The sequence below is a fragment of the Micromesistius poutassou genome (genome assembly GCF_964030765.1).
Source record: "Micromesistius poutassou genome assembly, chromosome: 16".
NCBI lineage: Eukaryota > Metazoa > Chordata > Actinopteri > Gadiformes > Gadidae > Micromesistius > Micromesistius poutassou.
In genome coordinates, this window is record NC_140286.1 from 13,234,087 (window position 1) to 13,261,917 (window position 27,831).

Here is a 27,831-nt window from a genome sequence, read left to right on the forward strand (position 1 = left end):
CCATTCCAGTCCCACGGTGCTCACACTGTGACCGTTCCTCTCTTTAAATGAGGGTCTGCTCATCTCAGATTATGCCTTTTATTTATACACGGTATGTTTCTGATCGGCTTGTGAGGACAGAGTTGCATTTTAGGTCGGGTCTTAACATTTCACAATCTTTCTCAACCGCCATGCCACACATCTGCATGTTATTATCAGTAATTACACAATGCCATGTGTTCTTGTGATTAACCTGTGACACAGTAAATCCGCTTTGCAGTGCATCAGTAACCAGGGGATCTCTGCAAGCTGTGGCGCATGACGGCAGAGATTACAATTGGGCAACTTTTAGGGAAGCAAAGCTTCTGAGGAAGGATTAATATGTTGGTGTTGCAAACACAATGGAATGTTCAGCGTACTGTTGTACAAATAAGGTAATGCAATTAAAAGGCTTCCAGAGCCCTTTAGTCAAATAATGGCCTTGTATTTGGTAATACAAATGAGCTTAAAGAAACTGTAGAAAACAGTAGTGCAATGCATTGAATTGAGTTCAACTTAGAAAACACTTTTATATGAATTCTTGAAGAGAAACCTGGTTTAGCTTTCTTTTAGGGAGCTCAGATGAAAACGGTCGGCTACACAATCTATGCTAAAGGAAACTTTGAATGGATGCCAGCAGGCTATCCACTATGTTTTGCTATCAAAGTTATTTTAATTTGTATAGCTTCCACGGATTATACATTGTTGATGTAATCCAAAAACAGTGGGGGACACAACTTGTGAACCACAAACATCCATTTATTTTCATCACACATTTGAACAATATACTTTAGCGGTTCTCAACAAGTTATGCTTTGTGAAGTTATGTCCTAAAGAAATCAGAGGAATAGCACAAAATACTCATTATATTTACATGAGTATTTACATTATATTTGAATCAAACAATTACATTAGAATCGACATGACCACGACCAACCCTTAATCAATCAATCAATTCTCCCTCCTCAGAACAGTGATAGGTGTCATTGTGTTCCTCCGGCGGGTTAGGGTTTGTACATCCCGTGGAACGTGACGGGCATGGTGCACTCCACCTCTGCCCGGGCGATCTCCGTCAGGTCCCTGGCGTTCAGGATGAGCATGTAGCCGGGCCTCTGGGAGCCCGGGGCCACCACGATGGTGAGGAGCACCCCTGTGGGCCACCACAAGAAACAAGCAGGGTCGTAGTTACGGTGGGTCCGCTTTGTGAAGGCTTAACCCTGATTGACATTTACATTTACATTTAGGGCATTTAGCAGACGCATTTAGCAGACGCTTTTATCCAAAGCGACTTACAATAAGTCTGTCAGAAGAAAGAGAAACGACAATATATCGCTGTTGGTACAGTGAGGATGTTCATAGAACCAAGTGCCAAGCACTAACAATCACTAGGTTAACCCATTCCCTGTACACAACAAAGATAGCTAGATAATAGCTAGATAAGATCCTACACAATGCTAAGTACTATTTTTAAGTGCCAGGACATACAACATACAATAAGTGTGTACATTAAGTGCTTAAAGTAAGCTCAAGGACGTACAACATACAATAAGTGCTTTTGGAGGGTTTCCCACCCCTCCTACACACTTATTCTATGTTGTACGTCCTGGGGGTGGCTATGCAGAGTCTAGGTGAACTCTGAACAGGTGAGCCTTCAGTCCTTTGCGTTAGTCTTGTTGCCGTTTTCCGTGGACCTACCGTCGTCCTCGTCGATGCCGTCGGGGGTCTGGACGAAGAGGGGCTCGGAGGGGTAGGAGTCGGGCTCCTGCCACACCAAGGTCTCCTTGGTCTTCACGTTAAGCTTGACGATCTGTGGAAACAACAGCGAATCCGTAGCAGTGACTAACACATGTGTAAATGGAATGCATTTTTTTCAGCCATTCATGCACACATTCACACACCGACGGTGGTGTCAGCCACGCAAGGCGACGGCCAGCTCGTCAGGAGCAGTCAGGGTGAGGCGTCTCGCTCAGGGACACCTCGACACTCTAGGAGGAGGTGGGGGTTGAACTAGCAACCTTCCGGTTACAAGTCAACCTGCTCTACCTCCAGAGCCACATGTTGCCCTTAGGTTGTAGGTTGGTCCATTGAGCGTGATCACATAAAACTGTCTATGTTACACAGTTTTATTTATTTTTTAAATTATTTAAATTATTTATTATTAATATTTAAAAGTACAGAGTACAGTTCAGCGTCCATCTTTACGTACCCTGTCAGGGATGAAGTGGTTGAGACCCAGGCCGTAGGCGTATGTGTAGTTCTTTCCAGCGTACTTCTCGTAGTTGATCTGGGGGAACTCAAAGGCTAGTGACGACCGCAGGGGGGAGAAGCGCATGGAATAAAGATGATTAAAACAAAAAAAATTAAAACAGTTACACAATGAAAACACACAAAGTTACACAATAAAAACACCTTCATGAAACATTGATTTCCCCTCTAAGAACCTCTCCAGGGATGCTTACTTTTGAGAAACAAGGACAGAACCCAACTCAATTGGGTTGAACAGGGTGACAGCCGCTTGTGTGTGTGTGTGTGTGTGTGTCTGTCTGTGTGTCTGTTTGTCTGTGTGTGTGTCTGTGTGTGTGTCTGTCTGTGTGTTTGTGTGTGTGTACCTTGGTTGAGCCCTGGTTGTGTGTGTGTGTGCGTGTGTGTGTGTGTGTGTGTGTGTATGTACCTTGGTTGGACCGTGTGTGTGTGTGTGTGTGTGTGTGTGTGTGTGTGTGTGTGTGCATGTGCGTGCGCCCGTGCGTGCACCCGTGCCCGTGCATGTGTGCGTGCATGCGCGTGTGTGTGTGTGTGTGCATGCGTGCGTGCGTGCATGCGTGTGCATGTGTGTGTGTGTGTGTGTGTACCTTGGCGGGGCCCCGAGAACAGCACCTCGGGCTCCAACCAGATGGTCCCGTCGGAGTGCATGACAGCGGTGGCCGTGGTGTAGGGCAGGCTCACCAGGTTCTTCCCCTGCTCCTCCTGCAGTGGTTCACCAGCGCCAGGAGAAAACAGGGTTAGTGTTCAGCGGGACGTCGTGGCTCTTGCGCCGTCGCATGCATGTGCTCTGCGGGGGGGGACCCACCTTGTGGATGTCCAAGGGGATGACATATCGCCGCACTTCCGGCTGCGGCGCCATCATGGCCGCCTTCTTCACCTCGTCCCAGTTGGCGCGCAGGTTGGCCAGCCAGAGGTAGTTGTACACAAACTCGAAACTGCAGCGTAAAGGGTTAAAAAGAGTCAACTAAGACTGAGTCAAACATATCTACTTATAATCTGATTGTTTTCAGAGTGGAGTCTTTGGTTTTTTTGAATGGAAAACACTAATGAGTGTCATGATTCATTTCATTGATTACCCTTTCCAGGCGCACACGTCCACCACGACAAAGCCCTCGTCTTCGTAGGTGTTGATGTGGTGGAAGAGGCCGATGGGGGCCGCCCTGAACTTGTGGTCGATGTACTCCCCGGGGTCTTTGCTGGCCAGGTGGAACCAGGTCTGTGAACACAGATGGACGGCGGTATGACGTCTCGTAATAGACTGGATCGTAATAACACCGTGTGGGAGGGTGACACATTGGCCCCCCTGGCTACGCAGGAACCACAACAAGCTGTAGCTCGGTGGATTTGAACGGCGGTAACGCACCCCCAGGGTCTCGTTGGACTCGAAGCAGTCCATGTAGTTGGACCCCCGGATGCTCCAGGCACTCAGGAACTTCAGCAGGTTGATCTTCACGGGCGTCTCCACAAAGACAAAGTAGTTGTCGGACATGCCGAAGCTGGGAAAGCAAAAAATACATGATGTCAGTTCAATAAAGTGGGAGAAATCGACCACGTTCCACACACAGCTCACAACCTGCTGTTGGAGTGTGTGTGAGATGCAGGTGTTACACACCTGTGCACATAGGAAGGCTTGAAGCGCTCAGCGCTGGGGAACTGAACCACTACTTTGGACTTCTCAATGGGATCCGATTTATCTAAGAGAGAGAGAGAAAATAGTATTTCAATACATGTAAGATATGATATAATATATACGTAACGATTATTATTATTATTATGGTCGATGGCCTATTTAACTAATGAAAGACCTCATTCTCCCCCCTCCCCAATACATTACACATAAAAGTTATAACGAGTATGAACGGCTTAAAGGAGTGGAAACAGAAACAAGATCCACCTTTCTGTGTCGGGGGCATCCTGACGATGTTGTAGGCCAGAGTCGCTCCTTTCCCCATGCAGTTTCCTATGTTGTACACGGTTCCATCTCTCTCAATGTGGGGGTGGGCGGTCAGTCCGTTGACGTTGACATAGTTGCACAAGTCAACCTGCATGGAAATAAAAATACTCTCTGTATAATTTGTGTCATTTCCATTTGTGGAATATATACTACTAAGCAATCTATGTTTAAAAAATAAGATGGCTTCGGGTTTTCTGGCTAACTATACTGTTGGGTAATTGCACTAGTCCTTAATCCCTAATCCTGATGTGAAAGAGCTAAAGCTTTATTTAAAGAAAAATGGAGAGCGTTCCACCTTCTTGGTCGTCTCCAGAGTGTCCGTGTCGACTTTGGTGATGAAGTTGGTTTCTGTCACTGCGTAATAGTCCTCGCCGATCGGGTAAACGTTCACCAGGCAATTATCTGTCACCTCAACACCCTTGAAGTAAGAGAAAAACCTGCAGAACAAAAGACAATCATTTACCTTTAGGGGCTTTAGCAGACGCTTTTAACCAAAGCGACTTACAATAAGTACATTTGTCAGTAGAAAGAGAAACAACAATATATCGCTGTCGGTACAGTAAGGATGATCATAGAACAAGTGCCAAGCGCTAACAATCACTAGGTAAACCCATTCCCCGTATACAACAAAGATAGCTAGTATAAGACGCTACACAACTTAGTGCTATAACTAAGTACGAAATACAAAAAGTGCACCTGGACTCTATGCAGAGTCCAGGTGAACTCTGAACAGGTGATCAGATTCAGATTCATAATTTATAATGATATACATACAGAGAGAGCAAGCCTTGTTAGCTTAGATTGTGTCTATTAGAAAGCCCACCTGGAGAAGATGTTTTTACAGGGATCAGGATATGCAAAGGTGCCAAACTCAGTGATGACCACGCGCTTCTCTGTGATGGCTCGTACATAAGCGTCCGTTTTGATAAACCTAGATGTACAGTAGATGTGGAGGTAAGAAGAAATATGTTTTCATATTTGTTTTCAATCAACAGCATCCAACCGTGTGTAACTTTATAAATCTCTAGTCTTACTTTCTAAAGTAGGTGACCTGTCCATTCTTGAAGTCAAATTTGTGCATGAGCGCCTGGCCGTCAAACAGGTGATAGAAAGGCTCATCTCCAACCTCAAAGAGACCAGGTCCCAAGCGCAGAAGACTCCCTCTTAGGAAGGAAGGAATTCTCCCTGTAAAGTGCAAACATCAACGTCATCCACAAGTAGCAGGGAACAGCAACAGAAAGCCAATTCATTTAAATACAAATTCATATTTCACCCAATATTTCGGATACATCTATGCATCCAATATAGGGTTCTCAATGGTTTGTCTAAATGTGTGTGAGACACACACACGGTTTATAGACACATGACCACTGGGAGATGCCCACACACCTGTGATGATCGCTGGAATAGGCTCAGACAGCTCTTCACAAGTCTCAAAGATCTTTTTGTAGCTCCCCGCTGGATGTTCGATTCTGAAATGTCAACACGATGAGAGCATTGAAGTGTGAGGAGATTTCCACCCTTACAGAACGTTTTTCTGTGTGACCAAAGGTTTTAAACGGGTCACCCAGTTCATGTTTCCTCAACATGGCTATAAGGTCAAAGTAACCAATATAACCTTTAAACATCCCACGAGTATTAGCTGTTTGGCATCAAATCCACAGAGCCTTCAAGTCTCCGGGAAAGGAAAGGATTAATCAAAAACATCTACAAAGATCAAATCAAGTTTCCAGCCATTTAAACCAAAGTCACAGCTCAAGAAAGTGTTGCATTTTAGATTAAGTTTAGAGGGTAAACCTTCTGATAATCTCACAATGCAACCAATGTTCAAAACTATAATCATTATCATTATATTAACAATTTATGTCATGTCAGGTAGGCAATGTTACACTCCATCACTAGCAGCTCCTATCAAGCTGAGGAATCCAAACTCACCTGCTAACCATGGCTTCGTCCTCTGTAATCACACAAACACAATCAAATAGTCTCTGGTCAGTTCGGATATGGAGGTCTCTGATTTCCCCTCTGATGAAGGTCGGCCTACATAGGCCTATTTTATAGGGTACCTATACTCTTGGAATCCTTGGAATCCCTGTATTAGGGCCGGCCCATTGTGCAGTAAACCATCCTACTAGCCAATCACATTGCATGGTGTGATTGCTCAAACAAATTCCATTATGCCAATATCCTTCTATAGCCGCCTCTATGGACCGACCCTGTTGACGGATTTATTCAAAGTTTCACAAAGTTATAACTCAATCTTGTATAACACATCTTGCAATAACACACGTGATTGAAGAATGGGTCATGCAGACGATGGCCGGTAGGCTGAAGTTTAGCTTTCACAAAAGTGGCGTAAGGGGCATTGATTCTTACACTACTGTTTGAAAGTGTAATCCTTTCAAAATGGAATTAGTACAGAACAATGGAAGTTACTTTTAGGCAGAGTGATAATAAATAAATAGTATAAGAAAGCACGTAGTATTTTCAAAGAAAACGCTCTATAAACTGGAGACCGAAATAAACCTGGATGTATTTCTTCATTGCGAAACCCAGGGACCTCACATTTTCTCGTCTCATTACAACCGTAATCCAGGTACGAGGATTATGACAACACGGAGCGAAGACAAGAGCTGCATTGTGTGAAAGTCTTCTGCGCAATAATAACACCATTCAGTAAAGGGTGTGTGTCTAAAGGTTTTGAATGGACCACTAAAGCACATGGGTGGATCTCTAAACCTGGAACTAATCAATTAACATCAAGAACACAGATTGATCTTTAGATTTGTTTGCAGTGATAATATTCAATGTAAAGAATGTCCGACCCAGATTTATATAGGCCTTATCCTGAAATCTGTGATCCTAATCTCACAAATTCAGTTGTAGGCCTACTTAAATTGTGTCGAAATATAAGGAAAGCACAGCAGGGATAAATCCATCTATAGGCCTAGCCACCGTCCAATTGACTGGCCAAAGGGCCCTAAACCCTTTAGTATATGAAGTAAACCCTACATGACTATCCATATATGTTGTTACATCATTCTCTCTAATATTACAGAATGCCATAACTGTAAGTCTCTAATGTAATGATATCCTTATATTTGCCCATAACATCAACACCACAGATATAGCCCGGCTGTATGGGACAATAATCTAAAATTGTCTAAAATTCACCTTTGCATAAGGGACATTTTCCCAACGTTTTTTCTTTTTCCAGTTTTGTTTACATTTGGGCAGTTACATGTATTGTATATGATAGTATATACAATTGTATATGATAAATTATGTTTCATATACTACTACACAACTATCATTATCGACGCGTACTCTCGTTCATCAATTAAAAAAAACACATTTTGTGGGAATGCTCGGGCGACCTCTGCTGGTTATAGCATTAATTACAAATTAGTCCAGGGACAAAACAATGTACTGTGATACGGGTAGACATCATTGCAATGGTCATATTGTAAATACAAAAACGATTGTATTGCAATTAATGTCAATTGTGAGGAAAAAAAATGCAGATACAGAATGCCAATTGTTTTTGTTTATCGATGCATAAGGACACATCTGGGGGTTATGAACAGGAATGGGTCAAGTTCTGGGGAAACAATGTTCAGTCAACCGTCTGTCCATCTCTGCCTCTTTGTGGCAGTGTGTTCGTTGTCTCTGTAAGATTACAATATGTTCATTGTCTTTAAGATTTTATTTTTTTTACATTTTAGGGGATTTTACTGACGCTTATATCCAAAGCAACTTACAGCCATTCATTCAGTGGAGTCAGCCACGCAGGGCGACTGCCAGCTCGTCAGGAGCAGTCAGGGTGAGGCGTCTTGCTCAGGGGACACCTCGACACTCGGCTAGGAGAAGCCGGGGATCGAACTAGCAACCTTCCGGTTACCAGTAAACCCGCTCTACCTCCTGAGCTACTGTCGCCCGGAACCTCTTTCTGGATGAGCTACATCCAGATGTGGAAGAGCTACATCCAGATGTGTAGGAGAAATGTTCCTCCTCATCGTCACTACACTCTGAGCACTGCCTCCCTCCAGGAAGGGAGGGGGGGGGGGGTCACCAGAGTCCCCTGCTTCCCTGAAGTCCTCCTCCTTAAGGCTCCTCTTCCGGAACTGCAAGGTGTAGCTCGGTGAGGGGTGGAGGCCGGTTCACCACCACCCGTCACGGACCGGGGGCTCAGCCCTTCTGGGAGAGCCGGCGGGTCCGTGTGGGGCTGCTGCTGGTTGGCTGGAGGGTGGAAGAAGGGATTTGGTGGCTCTCTGGGGGAGCATCGTGAGGAGAGAAGGGCCTGGAGCCTGGAGGTCTCCAGGGTTTTCCTCGAAGGATGGACCGCTGTGGTGGTCAGAGTCCAGGCTGGTAGAGGACTGACTCTCACAGGCATCAGAGTCCTCAGAGTTCTCTTCAATTCAATTCAGTTGTATTAATATAGCCCTTAATCACAGGTACGGTCTCAACAGGCTTAACAGGCCGAATTATATTTATGACTGCCCCCTGTACACAGTTAGTTACATATTCAAACGGGTCTAACACGGCACCAATCCAACCAATGGCTCCAAAACCAGGCCCTGAGCAGATGCATCTTTATGTTTACACTACACTACAGAACACAAAGTAATAAACCAACGTCAGCCATGACCGTGTAACAGTCAAATTCCTGAGCTAAAAGGTTAATATCACTTCAGTGTACATCTCATTATGACCATTTATGCATGATGTACACGCAGCAGGTTTTGCAAGCATACATACGATACGATGCCATGATTTATATGGCCGACAGCAGCGACGCGCGTCACTGTGCAGCTGCACGACGCATGCGCAGTAGCCACCGGGGTTATCAATATGGTGGCGAAATCTTTGCAGCAGGTTTTTCCGTCTGCTGTCATGTGGATTTGACCTCTTCAGCGCTACGAGCCGTTGTCATTCGCCGGGGGATCGTTCAAAGGCTCGCTGTTCACGTGATTGTTAGATATTTGTACTGAGAAAACATGAATTACTCCACGAAGGTGGTGCAAGTGACGAACGTGTCTCCGAGCACAACGTCCGAGCAAATGCGCATGCTGTTCGGGTTTCTCGGGATCATCGAAGAGCTCAAGTTGTTTCCACCAGAGTGAGTTCAATGTTGCTTGGTATTTGATAATTTTTTTCTTGCAATTCAAAGCCCAGTTATCATGCGTTTCGTGTTTAAAGGACATTGCGTTGGAGCTGTGCTGTGCTGTTGTCGTGTTGTTGCGCTCTAGGATTGCGTAACTCTACCCAACATACCCGCCGTTATCGGTGTTAGGTGATGGGTTAGTGGAATAACATGGAGCGTATTCTTATTACCACCTAGGGTTAAAAACGCAATGCATGTTTGGCTTTATTGACATGCATCCTATCGGGTGCGTTCATATCTCCCTCTCTGCGTGTCTGCTTGTTCGCCTTATCTGTTGCTGCCACCATCCTCACATCATCATCCTAAAGGCCTGACCATCTTTAACATGAGTCAATGTATATATTTTGATCTTTTCCTTTTAATTCTTAATCCAAAAATCCAATGTAACAATTTCCAACAGGAGTCATTAAAGTCAAGTTCTCTGTGGAAATGAACGGTGTAATTGCGCCAAGTAACTAAATGCTAATGAACCATTCCGCCGACACTAATGGCCTTTTCAGTTGGAGACATCTGAGAACAGCAGAGGTCCAGAGTGCATACCCTCAGTTGTTTTATTTATTATGGCTGCATCTCCAAGTTTCTGTAGTTGTAGGCCTACTTGTTTACTATGCCTGCTACATGATAGTTAACAACTTTATTAATTCTCCGGAGGGGAAATTCCAAACAGTCCAGTAGCAGTGGAAAACACAGGATAAGATACAAATACATATACAATACAATACAATAAAATAAATACAATACAATACAATAAAATAATAAATACAATAAAATAAATACAATACCCTTGTAGTAGGCGTCCCCTGGCTGTTTGACAGGCTGGGTGGGTAATATGCATATCCATTGGTAATATATGCATGCATACCTTCTCAAATATAATAAGACAAAATGTGAACGATGCATATACACTCCATATGAACCCCAAATGTTAACCTACATTTTAGAAAATGTATGTCATTAATTAATCCAGGTAAACATTTGCCTCAATAAAAAGTTAATTTAAGTTGATTGTGAAGCCAAGATCCATTTAGTAATCTTGGAATTTTAGGACGCATTCAGATGTTCATTCAGATGATCATATTTGTATCATTTGAATACATGATAACATCAAAACATCTCTGCGTACTTCTCCCCACAGTGACTCTCCCATGCCGGTGACGTCCCGCGTCTGCTTCGTCAAGTTCCAGCAGCACGAGTCCGTGGGCGTGTCACAGCACCTCACCAACACCGTGTTCGTGGACCGCGCGCTCATCGTGGTCCCGTTTGCAGAAGGTTGGTGTCCTCTTCGTGTGCATGTGGGCGTGGCCATGATTAACTCAAAGGGCCGCGGTCGCTAGGTCTCTAGGGGGGGGGCACCTCATTAAAGCGTTTGAACCATCCCACCTGTCGTCGTTTTAAGCCACCTGCTTCACTTTGACCTCGTGGGATTACAATGCGAACTGACCAAAGTAATATTGGGAAATGTCAGCCGTTTTTTTGCTACACCCTCCCACCGTTGATAAGATCTTCATAACGCCATGCCTGAGGTGATGAGTGCAGATTTGTAAACTCTGATTTTTGGTATAACGTGTGCTAGTGAAACACACATCACCAGTCACAATATACAGGACCCCAAAGTCTTCTTTACACTCTAGAATGTGATGTTTGCTGAGCCACGCGTGCTGCAGATAACGAGACAAATGCACCCAGAACAGATGTGTGTTTACATGCTTAACCATGCATTTTATTTCTCCCCCCCCCTCCCCTCTCCCCTCTCCCCCTCTCCCCCCCCCCCCCCCCATTTTGGACTCCCCTGTGTTAAACTTCTCTCTGTTATTTGTTTGTGTATGTGTGTGCGCGCACGTGTGTGTGTGTGTTACTTTTGTAGTGGAGAAGGCAAAAGCAACCCCCTCGTTGATGGCTGAAAGTGATCCTCTGCCTGCCAACAGGGGATTGTAGACAATTGCAAAAGGCCAGCGAGCATTCCAGACCCCCCGCCCCCCCCAAAACCCCCCCTCCCTCTTTGTGTCTTCTATGCATTTTCTGACTTATCCCGCTTTCTCTCTTTCTCTCTCTCTCTCTCTTCTCTCTCTCTATTCCCCCCCCCCTCTCTCTTCTCCCCTCTCTTTCTTGTGTTTATTTTTTCAAGGTGTTTTTGATTTTATGAACTAGGGTGGGTGTCGAAGAAAGAGTCTCTGAGCCAAGGGTCAGTCCACGCAATCAAAATCAATCACTGACGCACTTCCAAATTCAGCCAAATTGAGGACAAATAAACACACAAACCGTCAAATATGGCAATGGTAGCAATGCAGTAATCACGATAACAAATCCTCATTCAACTGATTACATAACTGATCTAGTCAACTGATATAGAAAACCATGTGAAAACAAAATTGTGTATACCATCATGCTGATGCCTAAATCCGCTTGTGACGGGGCACAGCATTGGGAATATTTAGCACGGAAAATTATACGTTCAACTTTCCAAATGATCTCATTGGTCGTAGATGCCTAGCTGACATGACGCTATGTTAGTGCGATTCTCTTAACCAGGTCTTTTTGTTGTTGTTGTGTTTTACAGTTCTTTTTCCTGGCTCAGTCAGTCGTGTTTACCAGAACCTGCTGAAATACCACCCAACAATTTTGTCTCCTGCAACAAAATTCTCTCTCTCTCTCTCTCTCTCCCTCTCTCCCTCTCCCTCTCTTGTTTTAAATGTTGTCATTGTTGTGTGTCTGTTATCAGGGTGTTTGTGTTCTCTGGGTACTGCGACTCTTGGGGGTTTTCAGGTTTGCTTCACGGTGGTGGGCCGCCTTCAACCAATTCAGATTGTGAAATTGCAAAAAAAAAAAAAAAAAACATGTACAATTTTGTTTTTCCGAACGTTTGTGCAATCTGTCCACACTTTACACAAAAGCTTAGCTAGGTGACGCAGCGACAGGTAAGGTGATTAAAAAGCCCTAGTAAACAGCCGACGCATCACCTGCAACACATTTTCCTTTAGTGTTTAACTGCTGTGTCTTTTGATATTGATGCTTTGGGTGAGTATGAACAGCCTGTCAAAGTGTTGTTGCCAAATCCCCTGAAACTCTCTTTTTTTTGTGTATCTCGATTTTTTGTTTCTCTGTGTGCTTTTAGTAGCGATGCCGCCCACGTGAGTCGCTTGTTTCAGTAGACATCAGTATGAAACTTGAGGGCACAACCAACTGGAGAGCCGCTGTGCTTGCTAACGTTTGGTTCATGACTTAAAAAACATGTTCAGGTGATATACCCTCGGCAGTGTTCAATTGGAGTAGTGTGATAGTGTCCCAGCAATAGATATGCTACTGCAATGATTAAAAAAAAAAAAAAAAAAAAAAAAATGAATACAGAAAATGAAAAGATTGTGAAGCCTGATTTGTTTTCCCTCCTCGAGATGTGGCTGAGTGTTTGTGAGTATTTGGATGCGGTCGTGGACGTCCCCTGCGCGGTCTGACGCCCGTTTGGTTTCTGTGTAGGCTCTATCCCGGACGAGGCTAAAGCTTTGTCGCTGTTGGCGCCGGCAAACGCTGTCGCCGGAATCCTACCCGGAGGAGGCCTTCTTCCAACACCCAACCCGATGCCCAACCAGCACGTAAGACCCAAGCTTCGTCCATGCTGGGCCATAGCTTTGTTCAAAACAACCAAGTAGCGGTTGGTTTCATTCACTTAGAAAAAATAGTTTGTGTTGTGTTTTTCCAAAGCACTTTAGTTGAAGTGAGAACAAGATCAAGAACAACAAGAACATATATTTCACTAGTTTGACGAGATATTTTTGTGATTGTATGTTTATTGGATGTTAAATTACATTTAAATGTATTATTTGGTGTTACTTTCTGTTTTAGTTGTGTATGTGTGCCGGCTCAATACATTGAAGTGTGTTCAACAGAAGGGACCCAACAACATATGGAGGGGAAAAGTCCAAAAAACAAAGGAGGATCTGAGTGTCTCACTGTCGTACTCTATTTATGTTTTCACTTGTTTTGTCCCAGATGGGAGGGAATCCGTTCGGCGGTCCGAACATGGATGCAATGGCTGCTTTTGGATTCCCTGGTCCCAACATGAATCCCCAGGTGAAGTGTTTCCAGAGAAAACAAAAAGGTTTTCTCCACAGCAACTCAGATCGTCACATAAATGATCCTAACTCTCCGCTCGTCGTCTCCCTACAGGCTGCCGACCAGCTCCTAAAGTTCATGACTGATCCTAAGTAAGTAATGCGCGGTTGGGTGAAATTATTCTAGTGATGATGACATCACACACACATTAATGCCTGAATTTTTCACTCATGTCACCAGTGAGCTAATCAAACCTCAAAGTCTCTAACCAACTTTGAACTACAATCTTTCTACCAAAACGTGCGTCGTCTGCATATGGCTTTTACCTTCTCTGCACTGATCCCAATCTATGCATGTCTAGACTCAATCCCATGGCAGTCAACATGAATATGAATGCCAACTTGAAAGCCGAAGCAGCCAACAAAGAGATTGAAGAAGCTATGAAGCGAGTGAGAGAAGCCCAGTCTCTCATCTCCGCTGCCATCGAGCCTGGAAGTAAGTGGATGGGAACTCGAGAAGGTTACCTCTGCTGCACAATCTCTCGTCCAGTCAGCTCGGATGTCTCTTCACCTTCTCTGCAATCCTCGGGCTGTTTAGCACTTGGCTAAGACATGAATGCATGAATGAATCACGGTCTCACGGTTCTGCTGCAGATAAGGAGAGCAAGAAGAAGCACTCGCGGTCCCGCTCCAAGTCCAGGAGGAGGAGATCCAGGTCGCGTTCACGCCACAGGTGAGCGTCTGTTATAGAGCCACTGAAACGCAGACTCTCATGTGCGCCACAAGACTTTGTCTTGATTAGTTTGGGAAGAAGCACGTGGGTAGCGAAGCACTGGACTGCTACTCAATAACTGATGTAGATGTCGACGCTGGGCCTGTTTGGTCACAGTTCACCCAGACTCTGCATAGCCTCCCCTTCACCCCCCACACCCCTCTTACCCACTTATTGTATGTTTTAAATCCTGGCACTTAATGTACACACTTATTGTATGTGGTACGTCCTTGCACTTAGAAATAGTACTTTGTGTAGCATCTTATCCCGGCTATCTCTGTTGTATACGGGGAACGGGTTACCCTAGCGATGGTTAGTGCTCGGCACTTGGTTCTATGCACATCCTTACTGCACCGACAGCGATATACTGTTGTTTCTCTTCTTCTGACAAATGTACTTATTGCAAGACGCTGTGGAAAAAAAAAAGCGTCTGCTAAACGCCCTGAATGTAAATATTGACGAGCCAGAACCGGTCTTAAGTTGCTCGTCTCGCAGGCGTTCCCGAAGCCGATCGAGGCGCCGCTCCAACTCCAGGCCCAGGCGGCGCTCCAAGAGCCCCCGGCGTTCCAGGAGGTCCCACTCCCGAGAGCGAGGGCGAAGGTCGCGCAGCAGATCCAGGTAGGGCTCCGGTCGCTCGCTCACTCGCTCTTCTCCCACGGTCCCGCTCCATCAGAGGTCCCTGACAGACCTGACACTCAATCTCATTTCGCCAGAGACCGGAAGAAGGAGGAGTCGACGCGAAGGAGATCGAAAACACCTCCAAAGAGCTACAGCACGAGCAGGAGATCTCGCAGCGTGAGCACGCGGTGAGAACCGTCTCGGGTGTCGCCCCGATGGAGTCCTGCATGACCCCCCCCCCCCCACTCCCCTCCACTTATTGTCTGCTGTTACGACCCTCAAGTCTAGGGGACAGAGGGGGTCACATAAAGCCAACTCGAACGGTACACACTGAGTTTCATGAGAAAACAAAAAGGTTTATTGTAACAACAAAATAATATCTAGTCTGAAAGAAGCCATACATCATCAGGGTGAGCCAGGGCCCAAACAATAAACATAACAGACTTACCTTAAAACAAGAATAGTCTTTCCAATCACACTAAGGAATAACAAAGGGTAAGCCTAGCTCAACAAAAACAGGAGGAAAACGGGGCACCAAATGAAAGGCTTTTTTTTCATTTCCGTTAATCCAGGAGACGCAGGAAAAGTCGCAGTGCCAGCCCGTCCCCCAAGAGGTCCCCTAAGAGGCGGGTCTCCCGGTCCCCGTCTCTGAGAAGGTGGGTCCTCCCACGCGGTCACTGGCTCGCTGCACCCCTCCGTCCGAGCCCTGTCCGTCTGCCGTTCGGGGGGGGGGGGGCGGGCGCTCTGTATCGTTAACGCGCATGTCTCACCTCCCGTCAGACACAAGAAGGAGAAGAAGAAGGACAAGGAGCGGGAGCGAGAGCGGCGGAGCGACAAAGACCGCCTCCGCGAGGAGCGCGAACGCTCCGCCAGTAAGAAGAAGAAGAGCAAAGACAAGGAGCGGGAGCAGCGCGAGAGGAAATCCGACGGAGAGAAGGGCGACGTAAAGGTTGGCGTTAACGCCGTGCAACTTGTTTGCCCCTTTTTCTCTTATTCTCGTTTTCACGCATTAACGCTGTTATTCCCGCGCCAAAGTTGCAGATCACGAGGAACTACGACGAGGAGGAACAAGGCTACGACAGCGACAAGCAGAGGAAGGACTCGGACGACTCCGGCATGTCGCCGCACTCGGCGGACGGCCGCAGCAACGGCACGGGGCGCAAGCACGCCAAGGTCAACGGCGGCCTCCACGCAGACGACATGGACGTCAGCGACTAAGGGCCGTCGTAGTCAGAAGTGCCTTAAGGCTTAGTTATGGTTCCACGTCAGTGCAACAACGCGAGGGGGGGGGTTTGCGGACCCGTTACGTCCCTGCGTCCGCCGCAAAGGGCGGGGACGCGCGCCTCCCGGAAATTTGAACCGCGCGTCGCAGGAGCAAGGGCTGTGATTGGTCGAAGCGATGGTCGAAGCGATTGTCGAAGCGTGGTCGTTGCGTTGACGTGGAACCATGACTGAGGCTTTAGGGACTGCACTGTGTTTTAACCCCCCCCCCCCCCCACTTACGTTTGTTGTTGATAGAGGTTATGTCATTGTGTTTTGGTTCCCTCCCACTCGTGAATTGAAGTCAAACGTGAATTGTGCTTCGAGATGTGATCGGCGTCCCTCACACGACAGACTACTCTTCCGCCACTGGATAGAAACGAGATTGTCATTTCTATATACAGTTCAAACTGATGATGTTTTCAGAGGTAGCCCCATTATTCTTTTTCCTCCTCTTCGGATATAATCTATAGCTGCGGTTGCTATTTACGTTTTTGTTCTGGGGCTTGTGATTACGAGTGTTCAGTTGCTGTGACCTCCGTGTTCTGCAGAGCCTTTGTTTAGTGCTACTCCTGCTCCAGCATCTTACCACCATGTGGCTGCTCTGCCTGTTGAAGTTTGAACATGTTTTATCATTGTTTTTTTATATAAAAGCCTTCCAAGGGAAACCATTGTCTGTTTTTGCTTTGTTTTAATTCCTCTAAGGGTTAGCAGTAGGTAAAAGCGATATGCAGAAGATGCACATTTGGTAGAAAGATTGTAGTTCAAAGCTGGTTAGAGACCGAAATTTCTTGCTCACTGGTGACAAGACTAATATAAAGCATGCAACAATTAACTTCATGTAGTCATTAGATAACTTGAAATGTGCTGGTGCTTTATTTAAAGGGATGTCAAGTTTATAAAGCTTGTATATATATTTGAGATGAGACATCTGAAAAAGTGAATCTATTTCCAGTCTTGACAATTGTGGTATTCTTTAAATTAAATGAGTTCTGGGGGCGTAACATCAAGCCGGCAGCCTTGACATTGTTAACGGCATGAAATGTTTTACAATATTTAGTTTCTTTAGTAAGATAGCACATACTTCTAAAAACGTATTTATCCAGCAGGACAACATAGCCAGGGCATGCTTCAGATATCAGTGCAGTGCTATTACAACAGGTACGCTGTTATTGCATCTGGGTTTACACGCGCACAAACCCCCTTAATACGTTACAGTCCACTCACACACACGCACAGCTGAACCCATACAAACACAGCGAGACAGCCAAGAGGTAACAGAAGCAAACCTGAAGATACAGGAGCGAGAGCCCTGCACTGGAAGAAAAGGCTTGGGTATTAAACTGTAAGAATGTCCTTTTATGCCAAACTTTACCCCCAGCCCCTGATTTAAAAACATTCTGAAGTTCTGTAAATGTATTGCTACACAGTGTAGATCCTCTGAGTATATTGTACAGTATATACAACACAAAAATGTAAGCTTATTGGAGTATAATATAGCTGTAGGACACTGGATGTAGTGTTTGAGTGAATCCTTCAAAGGGAAAACAGTGCACTTTCAGAGGAGCAGACCGAGACAAAATGAGAACGCTTCAAATGGGTCCTCCCAGTGCCAGAAGTGGACCAGACAAATTTCATTTTTGAAACGAGGCCAGAGACCTCAAAGTGGGTCTTCTGTCACAGGAGAAGATAGCAGCACAGAGCAGTGGTAACACTCGTTCAAATGGCAAACAGAAAAAAGGTTAAATACAAGACTAGTGTGTGTGTGTGTGAAACGTCTAAAAACATGGCGCTTAAGTGTACCTTTATGTTAAATCTACAACGGACGATAAGATGGTCAAACTAAATTTAAAGTTCCCTTTAAAACAAAATCACAAAAAGATGAACAATCCCTCAATTCTTCTTCTCTGAAAACATAAATGTCAGTCGCTGGTCGTTTGCTGTCGTGGAGAGCTTGCATCCCGGGCCCCTCGTTCCTCCCTCCCTCATCCCGCCGGGGGGGGGGGGCCTCTGAGGTGCGGGCAGAACGCGAGCCACATCAGAGGTCGGGGAAGCGACTGGGATCCTCCTTGTATTCAGCAGGGATGGCGAAAATCGACGCCTCGAATTCACTGTAGCGGAACTCCTGGAAGGTGACGGTGGCGGTGATGGTGGGGAAGACCGGGATGTCTGAGAGGGGAGACAGAGCGTTACGTTAGGGGAAGAGCGATCGCTCCGCTGTGGTGAACCTCTGGAGACGCCGGCTGACCCTCTGGTCGGCCCTGGGCACCGCCACATACCCAGCTTGACCGGGAAGCCCGGCGGGAGTTTCATCTGGACGAACTCTCGGAGTTTGTTGAAGTGCTTGAACGGGGCCACGACCTCCAGCACATTCAGTAACCTGGAAGAAAATGAAAGTAAAAAAAAAATAATTAAAATTAAAGTGAAACTAAAAAAAAAATCAATACGGTTTTACGTAGGATCCATCCATCATCATCCACTCCATCTTTACTGACGGTTTTCTGTGTTCTGTGGCACAAACCATCCTGGCAGTCTCATTCCCACGAGACATTACAAAGGGTAATTGAGGCTCCTGCTTTGCGTTAGGAAAACAGTGAAATACCTTCCCGTAGCCACGTGTAACGTATCCCCGAGCCTAATTTCCTGCCAGGAGTTATTCATCTCAAGGAGGCTGCCCTTCTTATTTTCACCCACATGTTTCTAACGCGGGGAGACGTTTGCACGAGAAGATCCAGACAGCGAGAGGAAGTACTTACGACTCGATGCCCAGTGGGAAATCCTGGCTCATGGCTACGGTCGCTTTGAAGTTCTTCTTGCTTTCCTTGCACACGAGTTCCCTCCCCAGGTGAGGGGGCCTGGGCACAGCACAGAGGAGGAAGGGGGGGGGGGGGGGTGTTTGATTGGGCGGAATCTCATTCGGGAGGAGAGCATTGATAGTGCTACAGGAGCGACCTCGCACCTCATCCACCACCGTGCTTGGATGAGGTGTGAGCCAAGCGCCACGCAGTGCTTTGAGAATAGCTAAATATAATGCAATGAAATACTGTTGTAACGCCCGTCTATTCAAACCTCTCTCTCTATATATATATATATATATAAAAATAAAAAGAGCTTTGATCTTTGCCAGACGCTGATGTAAAACCCTTAGCAGGTCGGGCCGTACTTTCCGTGCTCGGCCGTGATGTACTCCTCCCAGGAGACGGTGGTGGAGGACGGGGCGGTGAGGGACTGCCTCCTCACCGGCTGTCGACCCACAGGAAACATAACAGAGACGGTGTTACCAAACTAACCAAGACTCAGTGGTTAGTGTGTGTGTGTGTGTGTGTGTGTGTGTGTGTGTGTGTGTGTGTGTGTGTGTGTGTGTGTGTGTGTGTGTGTGTGTGTGTGTGTGTGTGTGTGTGTGTGTGTGTGTGTCTGTTATGCCTGTGTGTGTGTGTCTCTCTCTTATGCCTGTGTCAGTGCGTGTGTGTCTGTGTGTGACTGTGTCTGTGTGTGACTGTGTGTGTGTGTCTGTTATGCCTGTGTGTGTGTGTGTGTTATGCCCATGTCTGTGTGTGTCTGTTATGCCTGTGTGTGTTACGCCTGCATGCGCGTGTGTGTGTGTTATGCCTGTGTGTGTGTTATGCCCGTGTCTGTGTATGTGTCCGTTATGCCCGTGTGTGTGTGTGTCTGTTATGCCTGTGTGTGTGTGTCTGTTATGCCTGTGTGGGTGTGTGTGTGTGTGATGCCTGTGGGGGGTGTGCGTGTGCGTGTGTGTGTGCGTGCGTGTGCCTATGGACCTCGTAGCTCTGCTCGCTGATGTTCCCTCCCTTGCTCAGGCTCTCCATGATGGCCTTGTTCCTCAGGATGTCCTCCTCGCTCAGGTGCTCCCGCCGCTTGCGGGACTCCAGCACCAGGCCGTTCACCGCGTAGAAGTCCGCCAGGAAGTTCCCCACCTTCTCCTGGAGGGGGGGGCGAGGATACGAGCATGACGCCGTGTTTGATGACGAGTCTTTCCCAGACGGAGCTCATCGACTTTGTAGGTGAACACACTTTTGGACACTTCCCAGATAACTGAGAGGTGGGTAGATGCCTCCCTCTGCGATATGCACGGCCTTTTATATTTAAAGATCCGGTGGCCCATCACTTTAACCTTTACAAAACACTCTAATAGCAAACGTATAATAGTATTGTGTGATAGTATGAGCAGATTAGCGGTTCACTTTAAAGAGTAAAATGACCACAAAACGGCTTCATGTAACTGCTGAAGTTATGGCTGCGGCTGTGTGACACATTCGCCGTTGCGTTGACTGCGTTGGTCTCCGTGTATAAAACAACACAGGCCGTTGCGGGTGTGCGTTTGCTCACCGTCTTGTCCTCTCTGAAGAGCCAGCCGATCTGACTGCGGGAGAAGGTGATGGACTTGGTGGACAGGGTGGCGGAGTAGACGTCGCTGCTCATCAGGATGTCCACCTCCTCCTCCGTCTCCATCTCAGACTCCTGGTGACACAAAGAGGTGGGGTGACGACGTTGTCTACTGGGGGGGGGGGGGGGGTATAACGTCGTCCTGCTTCGTGCGATAGGAGAATCGAGACACTGGCACCAAATATCAATATAATATATATATTTTTTTTTTTTGCATTTTTATGCTCTATTCCTGAAGAGTTAGACAGGAAATATCGCCCGATGATAAAGACCGAAATCCAGCACTTTACCTTTGCCTAACCCTAACCCTGCTCTTTTTGTAATAATCGTTAGACATATATCATGATGTATCGTTATAGGAATGTTTAACAATATATTGATTATCACAGAATCGCTGTATCGCGATATTATCGCTATCGTGGGCCATGTATCGCGTGTCGTGAGGTACCCTGTGATTCCCACCCCTAATGTCTACAGAGCACGGATCACCAGGTTCTGCGTGGGGCGGCGCTGTAGAGCAAGGCACTGCCAGAGTAAGGGGTTCAATATACGACATCCTCCCGTTTATTAGATCGTACGAGTTGAGTGGCTGCAGGCTCTTACACAGTACACGGTTCAAAAAGAGTACGTGGAAAAAGATAACAAAGCCAAGGAGACTAAAACACACTAATGGACGTGCCTTTGTTAACTGTTAAGCAGAGGGCACGTGAGGGCGGGACGGAACAGAGCAGGAGACAGCTGGGCAGGTGGGAGCCGAGAAGCTGACAGGTAGAAGGATTCCCAGGCAGAACACAGGAGTGGGGTACGGCAGAGAGTAGGTCACAGAGAAGGGGCCAAGGACTGGGACATTTATACTGCTCTCTAATTAGTGCAGCCTGCTACTGTCGGGTACTGCCACCCATATGCTAATTAAGTCATAAGGGCTCAGCGCCTCCCAAGGTCTTGTTCAAAACAGTGGCTGTATCACACACAAACCTTAAGTGAACTTTAAAAAGACCTCTTTCTAGGGGAGAGATATTTTAAAACAGTGAGGGGCCAAATTCTAAAGAAAGGATAGATTCTGGGGTTCAAAGCCGCAGCCTCGTTGTGTGCGGTTCGAAAAAAAAATGGGACCGTCAGTGGCGGGACTCTGATGAAAGTCTGCGCCACCGGAGGCGAGTGTCTGAGTGAACAACGTCCTTGACGGCGACGGCAGTGGGTGGGCGGTTGGCGTCTCACCTCGTGGTGTATTCTTTGGTATACTTTGGCCTCGTTATCCAGCACTACAAAGGACTGCGCCGGCGCGGCGTCTCCGCTGAAGATGAAGCTCAGATCCCCGCGCTGGCACTTCATATCCGAGAAGTCTATGAGCGTGGTGTCGAGTCTGACGACGACGAGGAGTGGGGAGAGACAGACAGACAGACAAGCAGGGCGTCAAGGCGGTGTTGTTTTGCGGTGCACTATCAAGAGACCCCGCGAGCAACATGCTTGTGAGGGGGAAGATTTTGTCTGCGACACATCTTCAAAGCGTCACCTTATATTGTTTCCCTGCTTGTAGATCTTACAGGCGTCTGACGGGAGGATCCGGGACAACAGCGGGACTGTGGCGGGAACGCAAACATGGTTAGTGTCGTTTGGAGGAGTTCAAGAAGCAGTGGGAAGTTCATGTGTGCTGCACTCTTGGTTTTTGATGAAGAGCCAAAGGGCCATGTGACACAGTGGAGCACTGCATCAGTCTAACCACCAGGTATTTGGGGACATTTCACACGAGAAATTAAATGTCTGCGCGGTTGCGGTTAGTTTTCTTGCACCGTTCAGCAACAAAGGATTTACCCCAACTCTGGAAGTCCCAATGCAGCTCCAAGTAAAAGTCACCAAGCTGTGAAAAAGCAATTAAGAAAAGCGTGAGACACATCACAAACTGACGGATGAAACCCACACTGACTCATTGGGATTTGAAATTGACATCCAGTCACAAATTCAACGAGGTCAACCGTACAAATAATCCTGTATCATTTCTACAGCTACAGTTTGCTTCACTCTTTAACACATCTAAAAGGACTGAGGGGATTTTAACATGAAGCGACAGCTATATTAATGGGAGGGTCAAAGATGCAGATTCATTTACGGCGAAGAATAAAAAAGGGGAATTAGGAATCTGTGGTGAGGCTTACCTCCCGCAGAGCATTCAGTAGTTTGGGCCTCTTGTCCTCTACACTCTCTCTGGACTGCTGCTTTAACTTCCGCAGTATGGCCGTGACTGAGGAGGGGGAAGGGGGGGGGGGGGGGCAGAGAGATACAACTCAAATGGACATCTCGCTTCACACACACAAAAATCGACAGTTTCTACTTTTTAGCAAACATCCTCCATGTCCAACGATCCACTATTCACACGTCGAGTATTAATGCCCCATGGAGGGTTAAGTGTTAAGAGCTATGGCACGGCTACGATGAGCAGCATGGTGTTTGCCTGTGTCATGAACGGCCCCCTGTGGCTTCTGACCACAGGAAGGCGTAGCGCTCTAATAGCTCAGGTTATGAAGAAGTGCTGACGGAGCATGAGCTCCCGGCGGGGGCGGGAGGCGGGTGGGGGGGGAGAGACGAGCGACCGACATGGAGGTCTGAGAGCAGCCCATCTGTGTGTCTACAGAGTTTCGTCTGGGTGTTTTGTCATCTTGTCTTTGTGTAACCTTGCTTGGAGATATTGGCTGTGTCCGACCTCTTCTTGCCCTTCCTGTCACGCCATCAAATGTCTCCCCCCCCCCCCCCCCCCCCCCCCCCCCCCCCCCCCCCCCCACCCAAACTGCTCTGAGTGTCGTGACCTTCCCCATCGCTTGAGTCCCAGTCCAGAGCCCGTCTGTTTGCCCAATCCGGCTGGGCGCGTGGACGTGCATACTAACGCTTTATTTACCTCATGGACGCTACGGTCCCTTCCAGAAACAACGTGTGTCTCCTGTAGCAATTAGACCACCTCATGCCAGGACGAGAGCACCATGTGAGCACTCAATATGCAATCTGCATCGCTCGCATGACAATCACGCTCTGGCTCTGTGTTTTGCAGGGTTTATCACCTGTCGTTTGTCACAACGCATCAGCCGTCACTCAATTTCAACCCAGTAGCATCGTGAAGCAGCTTGGGTCACGCGAGCGTCTCTTTGAGACACTCGCATTAGCAATGCAAGCATGCTTTATCACACATACGCACAATGAATATATGGATAGAAGTCCCTGTAGCACTGTGTGGCAGGACAGGCCTTAATGTTACAAACGATGCATAGAAAAGAAAAAAAACACAGCGATGGAAGGCAACACAATTCTTCAAGAAAACCAGATATCAATATCTTATCTGTGAGAAACATACACCTGTTTGCTAAAGGGTTTCATAGCGTTTGTCCATGATCCAACATGAATCAACGATGACATAACATGAGTGCGCTCAAACCAAAGGCGAAGCAAATATTCTACTCGCGTTACTTGAGTGAGGTTGCTTGCAGGAACCACAAACTTTTCTCACGCAAGTGACTCATCATGAAAATTTCAAATATCGCAACCTGAGCAAATGACGAATATGCATCGTACATGCGAGTAGAGTAGACCAATGCAAATGTGAACTAGGTCAGCGCCATTCAAGCCATCCACAGAGAATTTGCATCTATTTGCGTCTTTGCATCGACTTTGTATGTATTTGCACCCCGATGAGTGCACGGTAAGAACAGGCTATGGTTTGGAAAAGAGAACTTTTAAATGCTTACTCAATTGCCTGTCACCAAAGCTGATGGCTTCAGCCAAAGGGCTCCAGCCCTGGGCATTCTTCATCTTCACCGGGGCGTTGTGAGCCAGCAGCAAAAGGGCACATTCTGGGAAATAGACATGAACCCACACAGTTATTTAGAGAAACTACATTTTGCTGTAATTTCTGTTGATCTGATGTACTTTGGAAAATTGGTCCAAAATGACCTTAAATCTGTCTGCATGGTATTAATGTAAATCAAAATGGAAATTATATAAATTTCCGTTTACGTCATCTCTCATTCTGTGCCAGTTTCAACATTTGACACCTTACATAGATCAAACTAAATGATAGTAGTTCACACAGCAAGTCGAATCAGATAAGGCATTTTAATGCAAATTACTTTAGCAACTGGAAATGTTCATCCTCATGGCAAACTCGGATGGATTACTATACTACTTTACAATCACGCCATCAAAAAAACCCACTATCGCTATGAGTGTAATCAATATTAGCAGACTTGTATCCGTCAAAATGCTGACACCTTGTCTGAATGCTAACCCAGAGGTCACACCGACAAGTGCAACCGAAGCACATTGAGACTATTCCCATAGGGAGTACTGATGTCCAAGCACTAGGATTGTTCCATTTAGGACCCAAAGCTATACATATACAATAGACGCATCAATCATTTAAAAAATAAAGAACATAACATGCTGATTATATGGAATCTAACACAAATTCAAACATGATCACCCAAACGACAAATAATTGTATCCAAACATTACCTTTGTGACCCAACATCACAGCCAGGTGAAGAGGTGTATTTCCTAAACAGCGAAAATAAAGCACACAATTCAAAACACAGACACACAATTCAGACCAAGGGCCAACATAACACCACTTTGCATACTGATCCACCACACAAACACTCGACTCACCGTGGACATCCTTCTGAGAGATGCTGTGGACCCTGATGAGGGAGGAGAGGCGCCTCACATCCGCCCTGAACACACACTCGTGCACGGGCAGCTCCAGCCCCTCCAGGATGATGGGGTTCTTGTTGTCGTCCACCAGGGCATGGCCGATGGACGTGTGAGCGTTCAGGTTGTTGGCGTTGATGTTGGACAGCTGTTGCTGGGAGGGCGCCGACTGCTGCTGCTGCTGGAAAGCCTTGTTCGTCTTGAGGGCGTTGCTGTCCACGTTGTTGACGGTGGTCCCGCCGTGGGAGGACTCGTCGTAGGTGTCCATGATGTCGTCATTCTTGTTGGGTTTGTTGTGGTCTTTCCTCAAGGTGCGGATCTTCTCCCCTGTCATCACTGGACTGCTACCGAGGCGATTTCTTAATACGTGTGGCGGTCTGGAGGAGTGATTGCATTAATTTGCAAAGCTACTGCAAATTAATGTATGCACACATGTAACAATAGCGAACACAACGGCAATCAGAGTCGTAGTTTCACCGCTATCGGATCCACCTGCTGTGGAGCTCGCAGTGTAGCGGGAGCGGCTAACGCTAGCTTGTATTGGCTAATAAAACAATATCACCGTCGACCAGGGAACAGGGGCTTACCTCAACAACAATAAAACATGCCCACTGTAGAAACACGTCACTTAATGTGAAACCGAAACCGCTACATCGTTTTCACTGACATGTTATTGGCGGACTCACGATCCAAAATGTCACCGATTCCTGCGCTTTGCAGCAAATTCCAATGAACTGGATGATAGTGGCGCTTGGTCACTACACACGCCGACGCAGATACCGCGAGACTTGGAGCACTCTCCGCGGGATTCTCGCAGCGCACCTCTGATCAGTTGGTTGTTGTGTTCTGGAATCAAAAGGGGAACAGGTTTTTGTTGTTGTTGTTGTTGTACAGTTTATGTTTGAAGCTAAAATGTGCAGAAACAAAGTATGTCAGTGTGTATACTGTATCTACGGATAAAGCTACTGCCAGTACAAATACATGTTGAAGAGTCGTGGTCATGATCATTAGATTTCTAAACACAGGTTCTTCTTACGATGTGCCACTATGTGTTCTGGTGACATCCTGAGTGCAGTATATATTTGTTTATGTGAATTGTATCAAGGAGAAGTGAAATTACGTCAAGCGAGCCACTCCATCCATCCATGCGCATCTCTGCTTATCACTCAGCTCTTATTTTTCCTTTATTTAATTTATATTGTATTGTTGCTGCTATGTAACTGTTGAGGAACCAAGCCTAAGAATTTTACTCTTGTGTACTTGTACAATAATATGTAATAAAAGTAATTCAGATCCTGTGTACTGCGCTGTGATGCTTGGTCTACGTCATAAACCCGCGACTTCCTCGCAGCAGTAGCTGCGTTGCTATCGTGAAAGCTAACTTTTTCAAAAGGATGGCTCCCAAGAAGGTGAAGAAGGTTATAAACCAAGATGAGCTTCGGCGTTTAATGCGAGAGAAACAACGCCAGTCCACAGATAAGAAGAGAGTGGAGTCTCCGTACGCCAAATACAACAGCCTGGGCCACCTCAGCTGCGCGCTGTGCAACGCGCCCGTCAAGTCTGAGTTGTTGTGGCAAACTCACGTTCTGGGAAAGCAACACAAAGAGAAGGTGTCCGAGTTGAAGGCTTCCGCACACACACAACCACAACAGAGTCTTCCCCTGAAGAGGAAGACACAGGAGCCCGACGACAGCAGCGGGAGGAAGGCAAAATCCACGCGAGGCGGCGACTCTTCTTCAGGGGCGTCTGATGATGTTTTCAAGAAGCCCCATCCGAAGTTACCCACTCCGGCTCAGAGATCAGCGGGGTTGAGTCTCCTGGCCGGGGTCTACGACGAGGATGAGGATGAAGCGGAGGAGGGAGGAACCAGCGCTGAGGATAAGACAAGTGGCACCCCAAACCAGGGCGAAGCAGCTCCCGCCGGACTCCCAGACGACTTCTTTGACAGTTCTCTCCCCACGACCCCCACTGTGTCCCACTCGGGCTCCATCATGAAGGCGGACGAGCAGGAGAAGAGCGTCGAGAAGAAGGGGAACACCGCCGAGGCGCTGCCCGAGGGCTTCTTCGACGATCCGGTAAGAGACGCGAAGGTGAGGAATGTGGAAGCGCCCAAAGATCTGATGGACAAGGAGTGGGACGAGTTCCAGAAGGAGATCCGCCAGGTGAACACCAAGTCTGACGCTATCGTGGCAGAAGATGACGAGGAGGGTCGCATAGAGCGTCAGATCGAGGAGATCGATGAGCAGATAGAGTGCTACAGGAGGGTGGAGGTGTTGAGGGACAGGCGGGATGTGGTGAAGAGTAAGTCTGTCCAGGAGAGCAACGATGACAAAGAAGCGGATAATATGGACATTGAAGAAGAGGACGAGGAGGAACTACTTCACCTGTTGGCTCGTGACTGGAGGGCGAAAGGTGCCCTGGCATAGGGCATATTTGACTTTACTATGTGTTTATAAAGCCATACGTTTGGACATTGAAAAACACTGTACCATGTTGTCGGGAAATCCATTCTATGTGGAGTTGTTTATTACCAGAGAACTTCAAAGTATTGCTTTTGTAAATATCTTTGTCAGCAGTAAAATTAAAGGATTTGTGTAACCTTTACATTGAAGTATTTTTATATATCATACACACTTTCACT

General features: G+C 46.8%; 4 protein-coding genes across 4 annotated transcripts; 2 read left to right on the top strand and 2 right to left on the bottom strand.

Annotated features, from left to right (window-relative positions):
- Positions 1-1,022: 1,022 nt before the first annotated feature.
- On the bottom strand, positions 1,023-6,180 carry rpe65a (retinoid isomerohydrolase RPE65 a; the record flags this gene model as incomplete). Its single annotated transcript, XM_084481523.1, has 14 exons — positions 1,023-1,168; positions 1,714-1,825; positions 2,225-2,319; positions 2,868-2,982; positions 3,086-3,215; positions 3,357-3,496; positions 3,644-3,776; positions 3,893-3,974; positions 4,175-4,322; positions 4,530-4,671; positions 5,058-5,165; positions 5,269-5,419; positions 5,624-5,706; positions 6,170-6,180. 14 exons carry the CDS (start codon positions 6,178-6,180, stop codon positions 1,023-1,025), a joined length of 1,596 nt encoding a protein of 531 aa, XP_084337649.1.
- Positions 6,181-9,091: 2,911 nt separating this feature from the next.
- Positions 9,092-16,756, top strand: LOC311360407 (uncharacterized protein). The gene is made up of 12 exons (XM_084480476.1): positions 9,092-9,353; positions 10,534-10,667; positions 12,870-12,985; positions 13,383-13,463; positions 13,560-13,597; positions 13,807-13,940; positions 14,099-14,177; positions 14,712-14,834; positions 14,930-15,022; positions 15,407-15,490; positions 15,615-15,783; positions 15,870-16,756. The coding sequence occupies exons 1-12, from the start codon at positions 9,232-9,234 to the stop codon at positions 16,050-16,052; spliced, it is 1,356 nt and encodes a 451-aa protein (XP_084336602.1). The 5' UTR covers positions 9,092-9,231; the 3' UTR covers positions 16,053-16,756.
- A 221-nt stretch (positions 16,757-16,977) lies between these two features.
- On the bottom strand, positions 16,978-25,872 carry LOC311360547 (ankyrin repeat domain-containing protein 13C-like). The gene is made up of 14 exons (XM_084480633.1): positions 25,778-25,872; positions 25,149-25,567; positions 24,996-25,037; positions 24,230-24,334; positions 22,652-22,737; positions 22,311-22,356; positions 22,012-22,078; positions 21,717-21,861; positions 20,442-20,573; positions 19,874-20,035; positions 19,258-19,337; positions 18,851-18,949; positions 18,374-18,474; positions 16,978-18,263 (listed from the first exon to the last, which is right to left on the bottom strand). Exons 2-14 carry the CDS (start codon positions 25,522-25,524, stop codon positions 18,133-18,135), a joined length of 1,572 nt encoding a protein of 523 aa, XP_084336759.1. The 5' UTR covers positions 25,525-25,567; positions 25,778-25,872; the 3' UTR covers positions 16,978-18,132.
- Positions 25,873-26,542: 670 nt separating this feature from the next.
- Positions 26,543-27,765, top strand: znf830 (zinc finger protein 830). Its single transcript, XM_084480404.1, has one exon. It carries the CDS (start codon positions 26,585-26,587, stop codon positions 27,614-27,616), a length of 1,032 nt encoding a protein of 343 aa, XP_084336530.1. The 5' UTR covers positions 26,543-26,584; the 3' UTR covers positions 27,617-27,765.
- Positions 27,766-27,831: the final 66 nt, after the last annotated feature.